This window comes from Esox lucius, chromosome 24 (assembly GCF_011004845.1).
Source record: "Esox lucius isolate fEsoLuc1 chromosome 24, fEsoLuc1.pri, whole genome shotgun sequence".
NCBI classification, from domain to species: domain Eukaryota; kingdom Metazoa; phylum Chordata; class Actinopteri; order Esociformes; family Esocidae; genus Esox; species Esox lucius.
Window position 1 is genome coordinate 29,240,595 of NC_047592.1, and position 20,378 is coordinate 29,260,972.

The 20,378-nt window shown below is 44.3% G+C and overlaps 1 protein-coding gene across 11 annotated transcripts in view; it reads left to right on the forward strand.

The window, feature by feature from the left end:
* The window catches only part of LOC105008546 (collagen alpha-1(XXV) chain), a 388,822-nt gene that overhangs the window by 152,714 nt on the left and 215,730 nt on the right, over positions 1 to 20,378 (forward strand). For all 11 annotated transcript variants that reach the window (XM_020044365.2, XM_020044363.2, XM_020044369.2 and 8 more), the window contains 3 exons: positions 15,266 to 15,337; positions 15,765 to 15,881; positions 18,129 to 18,164. In XM_020044365.2, coding sequence (XP_019899924.1) covers positions 15,266 to 15,337; positions 15,765 to 15,881; positions 18,129 to 18,164 — 225 coding nt within the window. The remainder of the gene's footprint in view (positions 1 to 15,265; positions 15,338 to 15,764; positions 15,882 to 18,128; positions 18,165 to 20,378) is intronic.

Consider the following 20,378-nt stretch of genomic DNA (forward strand, 5'->3'; position numbering starts at 1 on the left):
AGCTCAGCACGCAACAGTCGGGTACCACGTGGTGGGCCTTGGTTTAGGCCTACCTACATTGTCGTGAGACCCCCCTTGAGGCCTTACGGTTTTAAACATTATCATCAACGCAATAAATACGTTTGACTCAAAATTACATAAGTACACATGACAAACCACAACAAAACAGGTTATTTCTTGAATACCTATTAAAACATGTTCAAGCATGACAGAACAAAACAGGCTATTTCGAAAGCCTATTAAAACATGCTATATACCATCCAAGTGCTTCACAAACTATATGTAATGTTCAATTAAATAAGCTTGGCTGTTACCGAGGAAGGTGATCAGGTTTCCTTGATAAGTTCCAGCTTCATTTAATGGTTAGGTACAATACATTTTAGGAAATAAACATTTAAGAACTCTGAATCAATTATTATGAAAGCTCACGTCAGTTCCTAGTATCGTCCATGATTCCAGGATCCCATAAGAGAGATTCTATATTGAGACTACTGTCGGTCAGCCAAGTGGTCAAACAGAATGAATCTTCATCCATTATGATTGTCTCTTTTCCCGCCTTTCGACTGCTGTATTTTCTCTGCCATCTTAACTTTCCTTTGTCTTCTTTCTTCATCTGTACCACACTCTCCATCTGTCCATATACAACTTCCTCGGAATCCATCTTGTTTAGCCGGAAAACGTTATTTTTCTTTCTGTTCCTTTCAACTCCAGGCATCGTTGTGAATTATCCTTTTCGTTCTTGATGGTGTCATATACGCGCCATGATTTTTAAACATGAAAGCATCAGGCGCGTCAGAGGCTGCAGTCCTCTTGTTGTATTTGTACAACTGGACGGCATTATATTTTTACTTGTACTGTATAATCACCGAAAAATACAATATCACACTAATCCTCAAAAGGAAAATGCAGTGTCATCATACTATGGCGACACAAAATACAGTTCAGCACTGAAACTCACCGGTCAATGCTCCACCAAATTGAGACGGACTCGTCGGATCGTCATAGGGCTTGTTTGACAAACTAACGCTTTTTGCAATCTTGACAGTTCGTTCTATGGCGTAACCGGGAAAAAAAACTTCTTCCTCGCGATTGCAAATCAAGACCCTAAGCTCTCCAGCCGAAGTTCAGCAGAATCGTTAAAACATATCCATCGGGTCGAAAGAAAGGAGTACTGTCTCGCCCGGGGTTTCCCTCACCTCCAAGGGTCCACACACCTATTCTCAGCCATATAATCTGAAAAGGACTTCGACATAGTAGAGGTAGTCATTGTTCTGGGGTTTGTCCAGAGCCAGATCAACAACACAATTCAGGTTCCCACCAAATATTAACAGATGTGTGTTTAGAGGAGGTTTTTTCTCTAAACACAAATTCAACATCATTGGCAAATTCAACATCACCAAAGTTGGGAGCTTATACATTTACCAAAACTACCGGTGTATGCAAGATGGTGCCCGTTATGACTAAATACCTCCCATTACTGTCAGAAATTACATTAGAAGCTAGGAAAGGAATTCTATGGCCAATCAAAATTGCAAATCCTCTGGCATTGGAGTTAAAGTGCAAATGGAAGACCTGAGTTTTGCAACCTTGAGTGATATTTAGTGCGTAAATGAGTCTCTTGCAGAAATACCACATCCTCATTTAACTTATTCAAGTGAGAGAAGACCCTACACCTCTTGACAGGAGTATTAATTGATTTGGTATTTCATTTGTCTAAAGAATGCTGCAGAAATGGGCTGGCTTTTTTAGATGTTTTTTGGCGAAGTCTAATCTGGCATTTCTATTCTTGAGGTTTATGAATGGTTTGCACCTTGTGGTGAACCCTCTGTATTTGCTCTCATGACGTCTCCTCTTAATGGTAGACTTGGATAATGATATACCTACCTCCTGGAGACTGTTCTTCACTTGGCTGGATGGTGTGAAGGGGGTTTTCTTTACCATGGAATGGATCCTACGATCATCCACCACTGTTGTCCTCCGTTGATGTTCAGGCCTTTTTGTATTGCAGAGCTCTTTTTTACTCAGAATGTACCAAACTGTTGATTTGGCCATTCTTAATGTTCCTGCAATTTCTTTTTTGCTGCCTAAGTATGGCCTGTTTCACTTGATTGAGAGCATGTTATGGGTTCTCAGCAACAGCTTCCAAATATGAATGCCACACCTGGAATCAACTCCAAATGTTTTATCTGCTTAATTTATAAAAATAACGAAGGAATAGCCCACACCTCAATCAATCAATCAATCAAAATGTATTTATAAAGCGCTTTTTACAACAGCAGTTGTCACAAAGTGCTTTACAGAGACACCCGGCCTTAAACCCCAAGGAGCAAACAACAGCAGTGTTGAATTTCAGTGGCTAGGAAAAACTCCCTAAGAAGGTCGAATTTTAGGAAGAAACCTAGAGAGGAACCAGGCTCAGAGGGGTGACCAGTCCTCTTCTGGCTGTGCCGGGTGAGATATTAAGAGTCCAATTGGAATAATAAATACATTTCTCTTGGCTAAATCCAGAGTATATTCGATTTTAGACTAGGTCAGAAGTATGACCAGGTGGACAAGGACAGGAACAGCAACGGTCCCCCCAAACCAGGTAATCCGCAGGTGTGGACCAGGACCTCATCTCCTTCTAAAATTTAAAATTGGAGGAAACTGAGAAAAGTTAGTAGTACATCCCTCATGTCCCCCAGCACAATAATATAGCAGCGTAACACCTTGGAAACTGAGACGGGGGGGTCCGGTGACACTGTGGCCCTACCCGGGGGAGGCCCCGGACAGGGCCCAACAGGCAGGAAATCAATCCAACCACATTGCCAAGCATCAACCAAAGGGACACCCACCAACCGCAACCCCCCTGAATGAGGGCCGAGTATTGCTAGCAGCGTACAGCCCAACTGCACAAGTGCGCAATAGAGAGTCAACAACAAGCCAGTGACTCTTCCCCCGAAGGGCATTGGAGGGAGGGCATCCCAGTGGCGACGAGAGCCCACCTGGCAAGACAGCAAGGGTGGACAGTATCAAGCCTACTGGTCACCTTCACGCCCCCGGGGCAGGCTACACCTAATTATAAACCGTGCTGTAGAGATGAGTTTTTAGTAGACACTTGAAAGTTTGCACTGAGTTTGCATTTCTAACCTTAATTGGCAGATCATTCCACAGGAGTGGAGCTCTATGAGAAAAGGCCCTGCCGCCAACTGTTTGTTTAGAAATTCTAGGTACAATTAAAAGGCCTGCATCTTGCGATCTAAGGTTACGTGTAGGTATGTATGGCTGGATCATTTCAGCAAGGTAAGTAGGAGCAAGTCCATGTATTGATTTATAGGTTAAGAGTAAAACCTTAAAATCAGCCCTAACCCTAACAGGCAGCCAATGTAAGGATGCCAGGACAGGAGTAATGTGTTCAAATTTTTTTGTTCTAGTTAGGATTCTAGCAGCTGTGTGCAGCACTAATTGAAGTTTATTTATTAATTTGTCTGGATAACCAGAGAGAAGAGCATTGCAGTAATCTAATCTAGAAGTAACGAAAGCATGAATTAATTTTTCTGCATCAGTTTTTGATAGAAAGTTTCTAATTTTTGCGATGTTTCGAAGATGAAAATAAGCAACTCTTGAGACATATTTTATATGTTCTTCAAAAGAGAGGTCAGGGTCAAGGGTAACGCCAAGGTTTTTTACAGTTTTTTGGGACACGACCATGCAGCCGTCGAGGTTCACAGTGAGATCTGCTAACAACGCTCTTTGTTTTTTGGGTCCTAAAAGGAGCATTTCTGTTTTATTTGAGTTTAAGAGCAAGAAATTCTCTGTCATCCACTTCCTAATATCTGAAACGCATGCTTCCAAAATAGCTAATTTAGGGGCTTCTCCATGCTTCATTGAAATATATAACTGTGTGTCATCAGCATAACAGTGAAAGTTAATATTGTGATTTCGGATTACATCGCCCAGAGGGAGCATGTATAGTGAGAAAAGTAATGGGCCCAGAACCGAGCCTTGAGGAACTCCAAAGCATACCTTTGACTTGTCAGAGGATATGCCATCCACACTAACGAACTGATATCTTTCAGATAAATAAGATTTAAACCAGGCTAGAACATGTCCACGTAGCCCAATATTGGTTTCCAGTCTCTCTAAGAGAAGGGAGTGATCAATAGTGTCAAAAGCAGCACTAAGATCAAGAAGCAACAGGACGGATGCGGAACCTTTGTCTGAGGCCATTAGAAGGTCATTTGTTACCTTCACGAGTGCAGTCTCAGTACAATGATGAGATCTAAAACCAGACTGGAATATTTCATAAATGTTTTTTGTCTTTAGGAAGGCATTCAGTTGTTGGGAAACACATTTTTCTAAGATTTTTGAGAGGAACAGGAGGTTCGATATTGGCCTATAATTGTTTAATATGTCGGGATCTAGATTAGATTTTTTTAGAAGAGGCTTAATTTCCGCAATTTTTAATGAGTTTGGTACGCATCCGGAGGAAAGGGAGCCATTTATTATGTTCAGCATTGGCTGACCTAGCACAGGAAATAACTCCTTAAGTAATTTTGTAGGAATCGGGTCTAGCTGAGAGTTTGTGGGTTTAGAACTCATTACAAATTTTGTAAATGTGTCGAGCGATACAGTATCAAAAAACTCAAGTGTCCCCATTGACACCTGATCAGGGAGGTTCCGGAAATTTTTTGGACAACTGAGATTTTTAGGACCATAACTATTTAAGGATTCAGTTATTTGTTTTCTAATGGTGACGATCTTTTCATCAAAGTAGTTCATGTATTCATTACAACTAAAGTGAAGACCCACTTCACTTGCTAAGCCTGTCCATGAAATAGCTTTTGAGTCAATTGAAAAAGAGGGGGCTACATATTAATGAGCTGTAATTGTAATGAATGGTGGTGTTGCAAGAGCAAAGGAACCAAGTGCAGGCAGGAGTAGTCGGTGTTGAATCTTTAATAAAACAAACAATCACCGAGCACAACAAAAGCAAATAGCTGACTAAAGCAGCAAAACGGCAGTATACAACACTCTAAAGAAACTTACGTTTAACCGGCAAAATACACACACACACACACACACACACACACACACACACACACGACAACAACAACAATCCACAATGTGGGGAGCAGAGGGGAAACATTTAAACACATACAAATTAGCAACTCCTCCATGAACTGCCACCTTAACGTGGTGGAGGGGTTTGAGTACCTGAGTGACCCTAGGAGCTATGTTGTCTGGGGCTATATGCCCCTGGTAGGGTCTCCCAAGGCAAACAGGTCCTAGGCGACGGGTCAGACTAAGAGCGGTTCAAAATACCCCTTAATGATGAATAATTATTTGAGTTCCGTGACGTCGCCCGGTATGGCGCAGCCGGGGCCCCACCCTGGAGCCAGGCCCGGGGTTGGGGCTCGCACGCGAGCGCCTGGTGGCCGGGCCTTTCCCCATGGGGCCCGGCCGGGCATAGCCCGAAGGAGCGACTTGGGGCCGCCTTCCCGTGGGCTCACCACCCACAGGAGGGACCATAAGGGGTCGGTGCGTAGAGGATCGGGCGGCAGTCGAAGGCAGGGGCCTAGGCAACCCGATCCCTGGACACGGAAACTAGCTCTAGGGACGTGGAACGTCACCTCGCTGGCGGGGAAGGAGCCTGAGATAGTGCGTGAGGTTGAGAGGTTCCGACTGGAGGTAGTCGGAATCACCTCTACGCACGGCTTGGGCTCTGGAACCACACTCCTTGAGAGAGGATGGACTCTTCACCACTCTGGAGTTGCCCATGGTGAGAGGCGGCGGGCTGGTGTGGGTTTGCTTATAGCTCCCCAGCTCTGCCGCCATGTGTTGGAGTTTACCCCGGTGAACGAGAGGGTCGTTTCCCTGCGCCTTCGGGTCGGGGATAGGTCTCTCACTGTTGTTTGTGCCTATGGGCCGAACGGCAGTGCAGAGTACCCGACCTTCTTGGAGTCTCTGGGAGGGGTGCTGGAAAGTGCTCCAACTGGGGACTCTATCGTTCTACTGGGGGACTTCAACGCCCACGTGGGCAACGACAGTGACACCTGGAGGGGTGTGATTGGGAGGAACGGCCCCCCTGATCTGAACCCGAGTGGTGTTCAGTTATTGGACTTCTGTGCTAGTCACAGTTTGTCCATAACGAACACCATGTTCAAGCATAAGGGTGTCCATCAGTGCACATGGCACCAGGACACCCTAGGCCGCAGGTCGATGATCGACTTTGTTGTCGTTTCATCTGACCTGCGGCCGTATGTCTTGGACACTCGGGTGAAGAGAGGGGCGGAGCTGTCAACTGATCACCACCTGGTGGTGAGCTGGATCCGATGGCGGGGGAGGAAGCTGGACAGACTCGGCAGGCCCAAGCGTACTGTAAGGGTCTGCTGGGAACGTCTGGCCGAGTCTCCTGTCAGAGAGATCTTTAACTCCCACCTCCGACAGAGCTTCGACTGGATCCCGAGGGAGGCTGGAGATATTGAGTCCGAGTGGACCATGTTCTCCACCGCCATTGTCGAAGCGGCCGTTCGGAGCTGTGGACGTAAGGTCTCCGGTGCCTGTCGAGGCGGCAATCCCCGAACCCGGTGGTGGACACCGGAAGTAAGGGATGCCGTCAAGCTGAAGAAGGAGTCCTATCAGGCCTGGTTGGCTTGTGGGACTCCTGAGGCAGCTGACGGGTACCGACAGGCCAAGCGGACTGCAGCCCGGGTGGTTGTGGAGGCAAAAACTCGGGCCTGGGAGGAGTTCGGTGAGGCCATGGAGAAGGACTATCGGCTGGCCTCGAAGAGATTCTGGCAAACCGTCCGGCGCTTCAGGAGAGGGAAACAGTGCCCTACCAACGCTGTTTACAGTAGAGGTGGCCAGCTGTTGACCTCAACTGGGGATGTCGTCGGGCGGTGGAAGGAGTACTTCGAGGATCTCCTCAATCCCGCCGTCACATCTTCCATTGAGGAAGCAGAGGATGAGGGCTCAGAGGTGGACTCGTCCATCACCCGGGCTGAAGTCACTGAGGTGGTCAAGAAACTCCTCGGTGGCAAGGCACCGGGGGTGGATGAGATCCGCCCTGAGTACCTCAAGTCTCTGGATGTTGTGGGGCTGTCTTGGTTGACACGCCTGTGCAACATCGCGTGGCGGTCGGGGACAGTGCCTTTGGGATGGCAGACCGGGGTGGTGGTCCCTCTTTTTAAGAAGGGGGACCGGAGGGTGTGTTCCAACTACAGGGGGATCACACTTCTCAGCCTCCCCGGGAAAGTCTATGCCAGGGTTCTGGAGAGGAGAATACGGCCGATAGTAGAACCTCGGATTCAGGAGGAACAGTGTGGTTTTCGTCCGGGCCGTGGAACACTGGACCAGCTCTATACCCTCTACGGGGTGTTGGAGGGTTCATGGGAGTTTGCCCAACCAATCCACATGTGTTTTGTGGATTTGGAGAAGGCATTCGACTGTGTCCCTCGCGGCATCCTGTGGAGAGTGCTTCGGGAATATGGGGTCCTGGGTCCTTTGCTAAGGGCTGTCAGGTCCCTGTACGACCGAAGCAGGAGCTTGGTCCGCATTGCCGGCAGTAAGTCAGACTTGTTCCCAGTGCATGTTGGACTCCGGCAGGGCTGCCCTTTGTCACCGGTTCTGTTCATAATTTTTATGGACAGAATTTCTAGACGCAGCCAGGGGCCGGAGGGTGTCAGGTTTGGGGACCACACGATTTCGTCTCTGCTCTTTGCGGATGATGTTGTCGTGTTGGCCTCTTCAAACCAGGACCTTCAGCATGCGCTGGGACGGTTTGCAGCCGAGTGTGAAGCGGTGGGGATGAGAATCAGTACCTCCAAATCTGAGGCCATGGTCCTCAGTCGGAAAAGGGTGGCTTGCTCACTTCAGGTTGGTGGAGAGTGCCTGCCTCAAGTGGAGGAGTTTAAGTATCTAGGGGTCTTGTTCACGAGTGAGGGAAGGATGGAACGGGAGATTGACAGACGGATCGGTGCAGCTTCTGCAGTAATGCGGTCGATGTATCGGTCTGTCGTGGTGAAGAAAGAGCTGAGCCGCAAGGCGAAGCTCTCGATTTACCGGTCAATCTACGTTCCTACTCTCACCTATGGTCATGAGCTTTGGGTCATGACCGAAAGGACAAGATCCCGGATACAGGCGGCCGAAATGAGCTTTCTCCGCAGGGTGGCTGGGCGTTCCCTTAGAGATAGGGTGAGAAGCTCGGTCACCCGGGAGGAGCTCGGAGTAGAGCCGCTGCTCCTCCACATCGAGAGGGGTCAGCTGAGGTGGCTTGGGCATCTGTTTCGGATGCCTCCGGAACGCCTTCCAGGGAAGGTGTTCCGGTCCCGTCCCACCGGGAGGAGACCCCGGGGAAGACCTAGGACACGCTGGAGGGACTATGTCTCCCGGCTGGCCTGGGAACGCCTCGGTGTCCCCCCGGAAGAGCTGGAGGAAGTGTCTGGGGAGAGGGAAGTCTGGGCATCCCTGCTTAGACTGCTGCCCCCGCGACCCGGCCCCGGATGAAGCGGAAGAAGATGATGATGATGATGATGATGACAAATTAGCAAACAGGGACCTGGTGTGAACGATAATTGAAGACGTGACATAACAAGTCCGGGATGCATTCATGTGATGGTTGGAACTGAAGATGTATGGAACGGTGGTGCTGCTGCTCACCGTACCATGACAGTAATTCCTAAATCCTTCCTCCAATTTGGATGTGAATACCCTCAAATTAAAGCTGAGAGACTGCACTTTAAGCCCATATTCATTATTTAATATCTTGGTAAACAACCAATATTGTGTCAGTCTCCAATTATTTCCGGGCCTAACTGTAGTTGTAGTGTATCTGCAGACATTTTTCAAAACATAAACCCATCTGGTTGTAGAAAATAAGGTGTGAGATGACTCATCAGACCAAATTCTATTTTCCATTGCACAAGGATCCAGGTTTTGTGCTTTGTACATCAAGAAATACAATTTTGTGCATTGGCCTTGGATACAAGCAGTTTCCGAATGGCAGCCCTGCCAGGAATTCCAGCTTGTTTAAGCTCACGACTTAATATTTCTTTCGAAACTAAGTCACAAGCCTTCTGATACTATTCTGTTGTAATTTTTGAGACTTGTTTCTAATCCAGTCCCTCCAGCGACACCTCTTCCTTCCCTACAGAGATCCGGTCATCACTGTCAACCAGGGCTGTCTCTAGTAAATTCACAGGCCAAGAATGACTGGTCCAGCTAAAGGTTTGACATAATTTTGTATAAAAAAAATTATAAAATAGAAAAAGCATTTCTATTGACCCTACATATTAAAGTCAGCTGTACAATATATTATTATTATTATTATATATTTTATTTACAAACCACTTTTCAAAGACCCAAAGACGCTTTACAAAATGAAACTTATAACAGAAACAAACATAAATACTATAAGAAAACAGAAAGAAAACAGCGAGTGGCTTGGAGGCTAGAGGCTTTGCTGGGAGATGGGGAGAGTGGTGTATAAAGGGCTTGATTTTCATCCTTGAGTAAAAGTACAGATATTGTAGGTAAAAGTGACTCTAATAAAAGTGAAAGTCTTAAAGTAGCTCATATTAAATGTACTTTGTAGTATTTATCTGGTGTTAAAATGTCAAAAGTAAGTTATTTTCTCCCTCCATCACTCAACTTCTTTTTCCTCTTGCTCTCTTCCTTTCCGTGTTCCCACCATTTGCCTTATTACCCCCTTTTTCCCTTCAACTACTTTCTCTTCCCCTATCCTCTTGCTTTCTCGCACTCTGCTCTTGCTTCCTTCCTCCCTCTGTCTCCTCTTGGTCCCTCCCTCTTTCCTCTTTCTCCCTCCTCCTGTGATCTGCAGAACAGGCCAGGAATCCATCCACTTTGAGCTGTCGTGTGTGTGAGAAAATGTACTGTAAATATTGTAAATACTATGCTAAATCACAGTAAATATTGTGTTACTGAAATAAATGCTAATTCCTCCTAGATTAGCTTTCAAATTATAAAATAATTGGATATTGATTTAGGGACATTCCATAAACTGAAGCCATTACATAGGCATTACCATACAAAATGGACAAAAAAAGTCACCTAATAATTAAAACTTACACTGGAACCTTTGAATCTGTGCAGACAACTCTCATGGCCACCTCTCCCTTGTCTTTCATTATCTTGAGGAGTGTTTGCACAGACAGGAACAAGGCATTCCACCGGGTAGCATTTGGGAATAGCAGATGGAGGGACCAAGAGACTTCCATGTCTTCGGCTGCTAGTAGATCTTCCGCATTTATTTCAGAGTATGTGACACTTACTGTACGTTGATTTATACACTTTCTTGTATGCATCGTTGGCAATTGCTTTCACAGCATCTACTGTAGAAAGCGAGTTGAGAAGGTGACAAGCTCAGCGTTGGTTCATTGGTAGCACAATTTCAGAGCTTTCTTACCACATAAAGTGCCTCTTGTGTCTGCCCAAAATCACTGAAATAGTGGCAGTGCGAGTATGGAACTGTACGATTACGGAATGCCCCATCACAAAAGCATTTGTGCTTAGAAAATTTGATAGTAGAGGGTTTAGCCTGCAGCACTTTCTTAGCCACCCACTCCATTGGCTCCAGTGCAAGACTCTATACAGTACCTGAATCTGGCAAGTACAAATTGCCTTATAACAAAAAATCTAGACGTTGTGAAGTGGAACATGGCATTCAGGCATTACTCACTAGGGTAAAAAGAATCCATATAAAGTGTCAATTCATAGGGGAAATTAGAGGGTATAACCAGCAGCACTTTCTTAGCCACCCACTCCATTGGCTCCAGTGCAAGACTCTCTACCTGAATTTGGCCTATACAAATTGCCTTATGACAAAAAACTAGACATTGTGAGGTGGAACATGGTATCTAATACATAACGTCCCAGAGTTTCTCAAATGGATTCAGGTCTGGGGAACGTGAGGGCCAGTCAATGATTTCGTCATCCAGGAACTGCCTACACACTCTGGCCACATGAGGCCTGACATTGTCCTGCAACATTGCAGGGCCCATTGCACCAGTGTAAAGTCTGATGATGGGTCTGAGGATTTCATCCCGGTACCTAACAGCAGTCAGGGTACTGTTGGCTAGCATGTGGAAGTCTTTGCGACCCTCCAAGCATATGCCTCCCCAGACCATCACTGATCCACCACCAAACTGCTGGATGATATTGCAGAATCATGCTGGATGATGTTGCAGACAGCATAATGTTCACCACAGCGTCTCCAGACTCTTTCACATTTGTCACATGTCCTCAGTGTGAACCTGCTCTCATCTGTGAAGAGAACGGGTAGCCAGTGGCGGACCTGCGGAACTGCCAATTATGGGGTTCTCTGGCAAATGCCATTCGAGCTGTACGGTGCAGGGCTGTGAGCACAGGTCGTGCTAGAGGACGTCGGGCCCTCATGTCACCCTCATGGAGTCTGTTTCTGACAGTTTTGTCAAAAACATGCACACCATTAGCCCACTAGAGGTCATTTTGTAGGGCTCTGGCAGTGCTCTTCCTGTTCCTCCTTGCACAATGGAGGTGATACCGGTCCTGCTGCTGGGTTAATGCCCTTCTACGGCCCTGTCCAGCAGTCCTCATGTAAAAGCCCCTCTCCTGGTATATCCTCCAAGCTCTTGAGACTGTACTGGGAGACACAGCAAACCTTCTTGCAACAGCATGTGTGGATGTGCTATCCTGGAGGAGCTGGACTGCCGGTGCAACCTGAATGGGCTGCAGCTACCGACTCATGCTACCAGTTATCACAAGGACACTAGCAAAACGCAAAAAATAGAGAATAATCAGTCAGGAATGATAAGGAGAGAGCAATTGTCTGTGCCCACCACCTGCAAAACCATTCCCTTTTTGAGGGTTGTCTTGCTGTTGCCTCTCCAGTGTACCTGTGTCACTTTCATTTGCACCAAAACAGGTGACATTGATTCACAATCGAATATGCTTCCTAACTGAACAGATTGATATGCCTGAAGTTTAATTGACTAGGTGTTATACTGTGATGATTGTGTTACTTACATTTTTTGTGCAGTGTATTTTATATACACTTTTCACATCAGAAGTTATCACAGAGTGCTTTTACAAAACACCCTGCCTGAAACCCCAAAGAGCAAGCAACAACAGAGTTGATGCACAGTGGCTGGGAAAAACTCCCTAAAAGTGCAGAAACTTAGGAAGAAACCGTGAGAGGAACGAGGCTAAAAATTGTAATAATAAATGCATGTGGGGGGAGGACTGGGCAGCGGAGTGGTAGCAGACATCCTCAGATATTGTCAGCTACTTCTGCAACATCTGCAACACAACCAGGAGGACTTTGGATAGGGACAGGTATGAGTCTTTCATATACCTGGTAGTCCTGAGGTGTGGTTCAAGGGCTCAAGTTTTAATGGAGGAGGACACAAGGAAAATTCCTTATATTCATGAAGGACGAGAAATTACCCTAGTCCCCAGGCACAATAATATAGCAGTATCAAACCGTGGGGCTGAGACAGGAAGAGATTTGAATTGCCTTAGTGTATGTAAAGCAAAGCAAACTTGCTTTGCCTTGCTTTTCCTGAGTCACTCATGCCTATTGCATCGACATACTTGGAAATAATATATGGTCATTATAATTTCAGTGGCTGGTATCTTGATTAGCTAACAGGCCTTAAATTGACTAGTGAGAGTATAAATATATATATATTTTTTTTATTTATTTATTTAAAAGGGACAATGCACATTCATTAAAATTTTTTGTTTACACTCAAAATGTAAATGCGCCAGAGTTAGCTAAAAAACTATTTTTCATCTGTAGTCCCTAAAATGGTTGTGCATCAAGCAGTTACCCAAATAATGTCAGAGCTTGCTCTTCTAAAGGACCTCAGCTCTGGCTGAGATATGAAAGGGTATTGTGTGACCGCATTGATTTTCATGGAGAAGGACTAATGGTTAATTAGCAGATTTAGTCTATAATTTATGCTGAAAGCTGTCAATCTATAGGTTGATGATTGCCACACCCGCATAAATCACAGGGATATAATATGTAAATAAGGACAGGTGCAGCGCATTCCACGGTTTTATCCGATTTATAAATCTGCGATGACATCTACGCTTATTTCATAAAGGTGCGACGATTCCATAGATCACACTTTGGAGATGATTGTACATCTCTTCCCACTCTTGAACCTTATATCTTTTCGGAGAATGTTTCATGAATGAGGGCAGATGTGTTGCTCAATGTGTATTGAAGAATGAGCCGTGATGAAGGAAGTCTGGCTCTTCTGACTCCTTATAAAAACATAATCAGAAAAACTAATTGTTTTTGGGAGGCAATTAAAATAGAAATTATATAAATATTTTTCAATTAAAATCATTTTCATGACAAATGTTGTAGTCTAAACTGATTGTATTGTGTCTGGAGATTTTTTGTGTGTGTTGTGCCATCTTGTCCTGTTTGTTCTTTTAAGGGTTGTCTGGTTTCGCAACACGCTTTGCACAACAATCAGATCCTGACTGTCATGGTTTGTGTGGTGTTGCCTAGCTGCCCAGTCTGACCCCTGGACAAAACACATTAAGAAGGAATGCATCATTGTCATGCCCTTACAGCTGGCTCCTTGATAGACCAGAGCCAGGTAGAGGAGTATCTAATTTATCATAATTGACAACAAATACCATTTTACCAAAACATTTTCAAGATGCTAGGGCTACATTGAAACCAAAGGTTGTTTTTAACCCAGTTATCTGCAGTTGAACAAAGTGATAATTTGTTTAAACAAGACATGGTTCTGGTTCATTTCCATTGAGGCTGAATGGATGGAAGCAACAAAATAATGTGAAGTACAATATCTGTTTTCTGTATTAAAATTGCAAACATTAAACTCCAATATTTCTGTATTTATAGTAATGGATCATTCTTGCAGTGGTTCTCAACCTTTTTTGGGACAGCGCCCCCCTATCCATTATCCTGGTCCCTTACCGCCCCCCATCAAATAAGATGTTGGCTAATTGCCCTGAATATTAATTATTATTATGATGGTAATGATTATGATTATTATTACAAAACAACAGATGTATTAGTTTCACAGTGAAACAAACAGCAGCCAATCAGAAACAGCTAGCAATTTGACATTCAAATCTTAATTAAACAACAGCCAATGTCAGCCAAATGCCAAACAATAAGCATTCTTATGAATTGTTCCAACGGAAAACAAGCTGGCACTTTATCAATGGGTAAAAGCAGAAGGATTCCATTTTATTGGAAATAAGTTAAAACCTTTGAAAGGTAGTGAGAGCCCTGCACTTGGTTGTATTGCAGTCATGTCAACAAAGCCACTTGTCCTCAATAGTGTTTTAATGTGCGTCTGAATGCAGTACACTAAGTTGCTTTCAGAGGAAGTCCAACAGTGGAATGTCCCTCTTGTAATTGTGTAACCACTGCAATAACATGGTGTTCACAGTGTATCCCTCAGAGAAATGAACGCTTTTAAGAGAAAGAAATTCTTCCACGGGTAATACCAAGAAAGAGAGCATACATTTTCCAGAGTTAACACAGTTAATGCAATGTTGGTGACATTTTATAGACGTTACTCTGATGTCCTGTTGCCGTGAAGGCAGCACGGAGCTGCGCCACAAGAAGCTGACAGAAACACAGAAGAGAAGAAGAGTTACAATACACCTGTCACTTCCAGTTGCAGTGGTATAAAACTGGCAGGTTTTAATGTTGCAGACCACAGTTTTTTGCAAGTAGTTGAAACTTTAAACTCATATTGTTGTGAATCTAGGGTGTAAACTCACCTAAAAAACAAACGCCACCCAAGGGCTCCTCAAAGCACCCCTTTCCAAAATATTGATTCCAGCACCCCCCATCGTCCTCTGAACACCCCTATTGAGAAACACTGTTCTAGAGTAAAAATGGACACTGCCAGACCTTGCCCACCTAAAAAAACTAAGTACTTTATAGCCATGCAGCTGTCTGTGTGTGTACCTCAGGGGTCCGACTTAGCATGACAGCGCCTGGACAGAGGAGTCCCTATTTTCCTTGGATCTGTGAGCCCAGTAAGTTAAGCCGAGTGGGGTGAGCTGGTAATTTTGGGCTCTGGCTCCAAAATGTTCAAAGCTATCAAAGTGGAAAAGGGTGAATTTCTCCCTATCATGAAGGCGCTGAATTAGGTCTTGTGATGCAACATCTAATCAATGTTTTGCTCTTTGCTTCCTTCCTTCTTTTCTTCTGGGACCTCATCCTCCTTCAACCTCTCTCACCTCTGACGTTCAACCTTTTGATTTCATGCACCTATTCGCTCAGATGGTCTTCCCTAAGATCAATCATGGCTTTCTTTCTGCTGACCAGCAGCTCATAAAGCGGAGGCTTATTAAGGTAGTGGTTATCCTTGCTTGTCTTTTTCCATAAAGGGCCAATTACGTTCTACCTGTTCATTCCTCAGTTTGCATGCCAACCTTGAGACAGACTTTGTTGATCTTTATACATTGACATTAAAATAATCTGAAAAATGCATTTATATGATTAGTTTGTATTTTATATTCATCCTATTAAAAAATTATACCCTTGTCAAAGTTTATTGTTGAATTATAAATTGCCGTTACTAGTCTTCACTAGAAATTGTGTAATTAAACAATTAAATACAAATTAGCAATACTCAATATAGAAATTACTTGACACTATGTCAGACATATGTAACCTATGACTAATTTCTCTGTTATTTTTAAATGGTTGGCCTACTGAAGTTATTCATCTATAAGGCTGAATTGTGGCATTTTAATGTTATACTTATGTTTCTCTACAGGGTGATCAGGGTTCAGCAGGTCCACCAGGGCCTCCGGGGCCCCCAGGTCCCCCCGGGCCCAGAGGGCCACCAGGTGACACAGGCAAGGATGGACCCCGGGGAGTGCCAGGGCTGCCGGTGAGTACACTATTAGTGTATATACTTATGGATACAATACAACCCATGATGGTATGGGGGTGCATTAGTGCACATCTGTGAAGGGACCATTAATGCTGTACAATATATACAGGTTTTGGAGCAACATATATGGCCATCCAGATTATGTATTTTTCAGGAAAGACTTTGATTATTTCAGCAAGACAATGCCAAAACACATTCTGCTCTTATTACAACAGCATGGCTTCGTAGTAAAATAGTCTGTGTGCTAAAAAGGCCAAAAACGGGAATACATTTCAAAACCACTGCAATTTGTCTCCTCAGTTCCCAAACGCTTACAGAGTATTGTTAAAAGAAGTGGTGATGCAACACAGTGGAAAACATGCCCCAGTCCCAACTTTATTGTGTGAACCTTTCTATTGGTATGGAAGTTCCATTCTAGTTGAGTAGAGAGTGTGTTGAAACACTGAACTGTATTTTGTTGACACTGATATTGTGTTTTAGTCAGTTATACAGTGACTTGCAAGGAAAAGTACTGAGAAGGTAACTGCAGCCTCTGGCATGCATGCGCTCATGTTTAAATATCATGGAGTGGTGTGGTACATAAGAACAAAGACAAAGGTAAGTTTGTTTGTTGCTGTATCAAGATGCTGATTAGACAGCATTAATATTGCACAGGTGTGCCTTAGGCTGGCCACAATAAAAGGCCACTCTAAAATGTACAGTTCCATCACACAGCACAATGCCACAGATGTCGCAAGTTTTAGGCAGCGTGTAATTGGCCTGCTGACTACAGGAATGTCCACCAGGGCTGTTGCCCGTGAATTGAATGTTAATTTCTCTACCATAAGCCATCTCCAAAGGCGTTTCAGAGAATTTGGCAGTACATCCAACCGGCCACACAACCGCAGACCATGTGTAACCACACCAGCCCAGGACCTCCACATCCAGCATCTTCACCTCCAAGATCATCTGAGACCAGCCACCCGGACAGCTGCTGCAACAATCGGTTTGCACAAACTGTCAGAAACTGTCTCAGGGAAGCTCATCTGCACGCTCATCAGGGTCTCGACCTGACTGCAGTTTGTCGTCGTAACCGACATGAGTAGGCAAATGCTCACATTCGATGATGTCTGGCACTTTGGATAGGTGTTCTATTCACGGATGAATCCCAGTTGCAGAAGGCAGACTGTATGGCGTCGTGTGGGTCAGCGGTTTGCTGATGTCAACGTTGTGGATCGAGTGGCCCATGGTGGTGGTGGGGTTATGGTATGGGCAGGCGTGTGTTATGGACAACGAACACAGGTCATTTTATTCATGGCATTTTTAATGCACAGAGAAAATGTGATGAGATCCTGAGGCCCATTGTTGTGCCATTCATCCACAACCATCACCTCTTGTTGCAGCATGATAATGCATGGCCCCATGTTGCAAGGATCTGTACACAATTCCTGGAAGCTGAAAACATCCCAGTTCTTGCATGGTCAGCATACTCACCGGGATGCTCTGGATCGGCGTATACAACAGCGTGTTCCAGGTCCTGCCAATATCCAGCAACTTCGCACAGCCATTGAAGAGGAGTGGACCAACATTCCACAGGCCACCATCAACAACCTGTTCAACTGTATGCAAAGGGGATGTGTTGCACTGCGTGAGGCAAATGGTGGTCACACCAGATGCTGACTGGTTTTCGGAACTCCCGGACCCCCCCAGACTCCCCCATTACAGTGAAACTGCACATTTTAGAGTGGCCTTTTATTGTGGCCAGCCTTAGGCACATCAGTGCAAGAATCATGCTGTTTAATCAGCATCTTGATATGCCACACCTGTGAAGTGGATGGATTATCTCGGCAAAGGTGTAGTGTTCACTAACAGATTTAGACAGATTTGTGAAACATTTGTGAGAGAAATAGGCCTTTTGTGTACATAGAGAAAGTCTTCAATCTTTGAGTTCAGAATTTTATGGTAAGTAACAAATATGTGTTGAATCTCCAGAGTTAATGGTGCAACATCAAGGACTTGTTTTTCATTGAGCTGCCTGTGGGAGATGATGGTCTCTAGGAACAGCCCAGCTGACTGCTTAGCTCTTAATGCATCATTTGATTTGAAAAATGTATTCTACCAAATGCCTACCATACTTACACTTTAATTTTATCATGTTGTCCCCGAAGATTAATTACAAATATGATTTAAAGCCTTTGAAGCAGAACAAACCTTTCATACAGTATTATCTCAGTTCTACTCATCAAGTATTTAATATTTCCACAGGGAGATCCTGGGACTCCAGGGGAGCATGGGCAAATGGTAAGCTATATTTTGTTTTATGCCTTGTCACGTTTTCTGTAACAAAGATGGTTTTCCAGTTATGGTAATACATTCAACTTTGGCATATTTTATCCTATTTACTAGACGTTCTTATCTTTCAGAGTATTTTGTCAAAGTAATTTGGTATATAAATGCTGTCATTTATTGAAGGATCATCTTATTCATTACATTTTTTATTGGAATAACTGACAACAGTAGTGAATGACAACCGGGTATTCCTGAAACCCTAACTGTCACTGTTGAAAACTATTATGGAGGCAAACTGTAGCATTTAACAGCATTTGGATACTGGTTTTAGTGTTTAGCAAATATGGCATTTAGTTCCTCATAATAACGCATAAAATATGTCAACCCAGCATGTATTGATGGATGAAGTGAAGAAAGAAATCCTTTTGCAGCATTGCTTGGGTTCAAATAACATTACATCATGCTGTGTCCAATTCCCTACTCCCTACTTCTCTGACAGAAGGAGAAACATTTCTGACCAAGAGAAACCCTCTTTCCACATCAGTATATTAGCAGCAGCTCCTGACTGGCTGTTTAGTACAGGCAGTGCCAAATGGTGACAATATGTTTACATGCATTGCGGCCCTTTCAGTTATTGCTCATAAACATATTCTAATATTTTGCCGGTAACATAGAGGGCAAGAATAAATAATACTGGCATGCACGTGCATGCACTGAGCAAGCTAGATACTGAGCCATGGGAAAAACTGTCTTCCCAGAACTGTCAAAAGACCTGCATAACAAGGTAATGGAACTTTATAAAGATGGAAAAGGATATAAAGATATCCAGAGCCTTGCAAATGTGAGTCAGTACTGTTTTAATCACTTATTAAAACAAGAAAGAACTTGTTCTCTCAACCAGGGATCTATTAGAACCCTACTTAGCATCGGAAGTAAGCCAACAATGGAATGTAGGCTGCAATGCTGGCATCAAATTAGCAGCACCAAAGGCGGTGTGTTCATTCAATATACTTTTTGGCTTTAATTGGTCTCAGCTGCAGCCAGGCTAATAATCTTTTTGGAAACAGCCCCATGCTATTACATACAGTGGGGAGAACAAGTATTTGATACACTGCTGATTTTGCAGGTTTTCCCACTTACAAAGCTGTTATTTTTATCATAGGTTCTCTTCAACAGTGACGGAATCAAAAAATCAAAAAAAATCACATTGTATGATTTTTAAGCAATTCCCAGCCACGACCCATCTTCAAAGCTCTTACTGAGGGAAGGAGGTTGTTGGCCAAGATCTCGCGATACATGGCCCCATCCATCCTCCCCTCAATACGGTGTAGTCGTCCTGTCCCCTTTGCAGAAAAGCATCCCCAAAGAATGATGTTTCCACCTCTATGCTTCATGGTTGGGATGGTGTTGTACTCATCCTTCTTCTTCCTCCAAACACGGCGAGTGGAGTTTAGACCAAAAAGCTCTATTTTTGTCTCATCAGACCACATGACCTTCTCCCATTCCTTCTCTGGATCATCCAGATGGTCATTGGCAAACTTCAGATGGGCCTGGACATGCGCTGGCTTGAGCAGGGGGACCTTGCATGCGCTGCAGGATTTGAATCCATGACGGCGTAGTGTGTTACTAATGGTTTTCTTTGAGACTGTGGTCCCAGCTCTCTTCAGGTCATTGACCAGGTCCTGCCGTGTAGTTCTGGGTTGATCCCTCACCTTCCTCATGATCATTGATGCCCCACGAGGTGAGATCTTGCATGGAGCCCCAGACCGAGGGAGATTGACCGCCATCTTGAACTTCCATTTTCAAATAATTGCGCCAACAGTTGTTGCTTTCTTACCAAGTTGCTTGTCTATTGTCCTGTAGCCCATCCCAGCCTTGTGCAGTTCTACAATTTTATCCCTGATGTCCTTACACAGCTCTCTGGTCTTGGCCATTGTGGAGAGGTTGGAGTCTGTTTGATTGAATGTGTGGACAGGTGTCTTTTACACAGCTAACAAGTTCAAACAGGTGCAGTTAATACAGGTAATGAGGGGAGAACAGGAGGGCTTCTTAAAGAAAAACTGACATGTCTGTGAGAGACGGAATTCTTGGTTGGTAGGAGATCAAATACTTATGTCATGCAATAAAATGCAAATTCATTATTTAAAAATCATAAAATGTGATATTCTGGATTTTTGTTTTAGATTCCGTCTCTCACAGTTGAAGTGTACCTATGATAGAAAATTA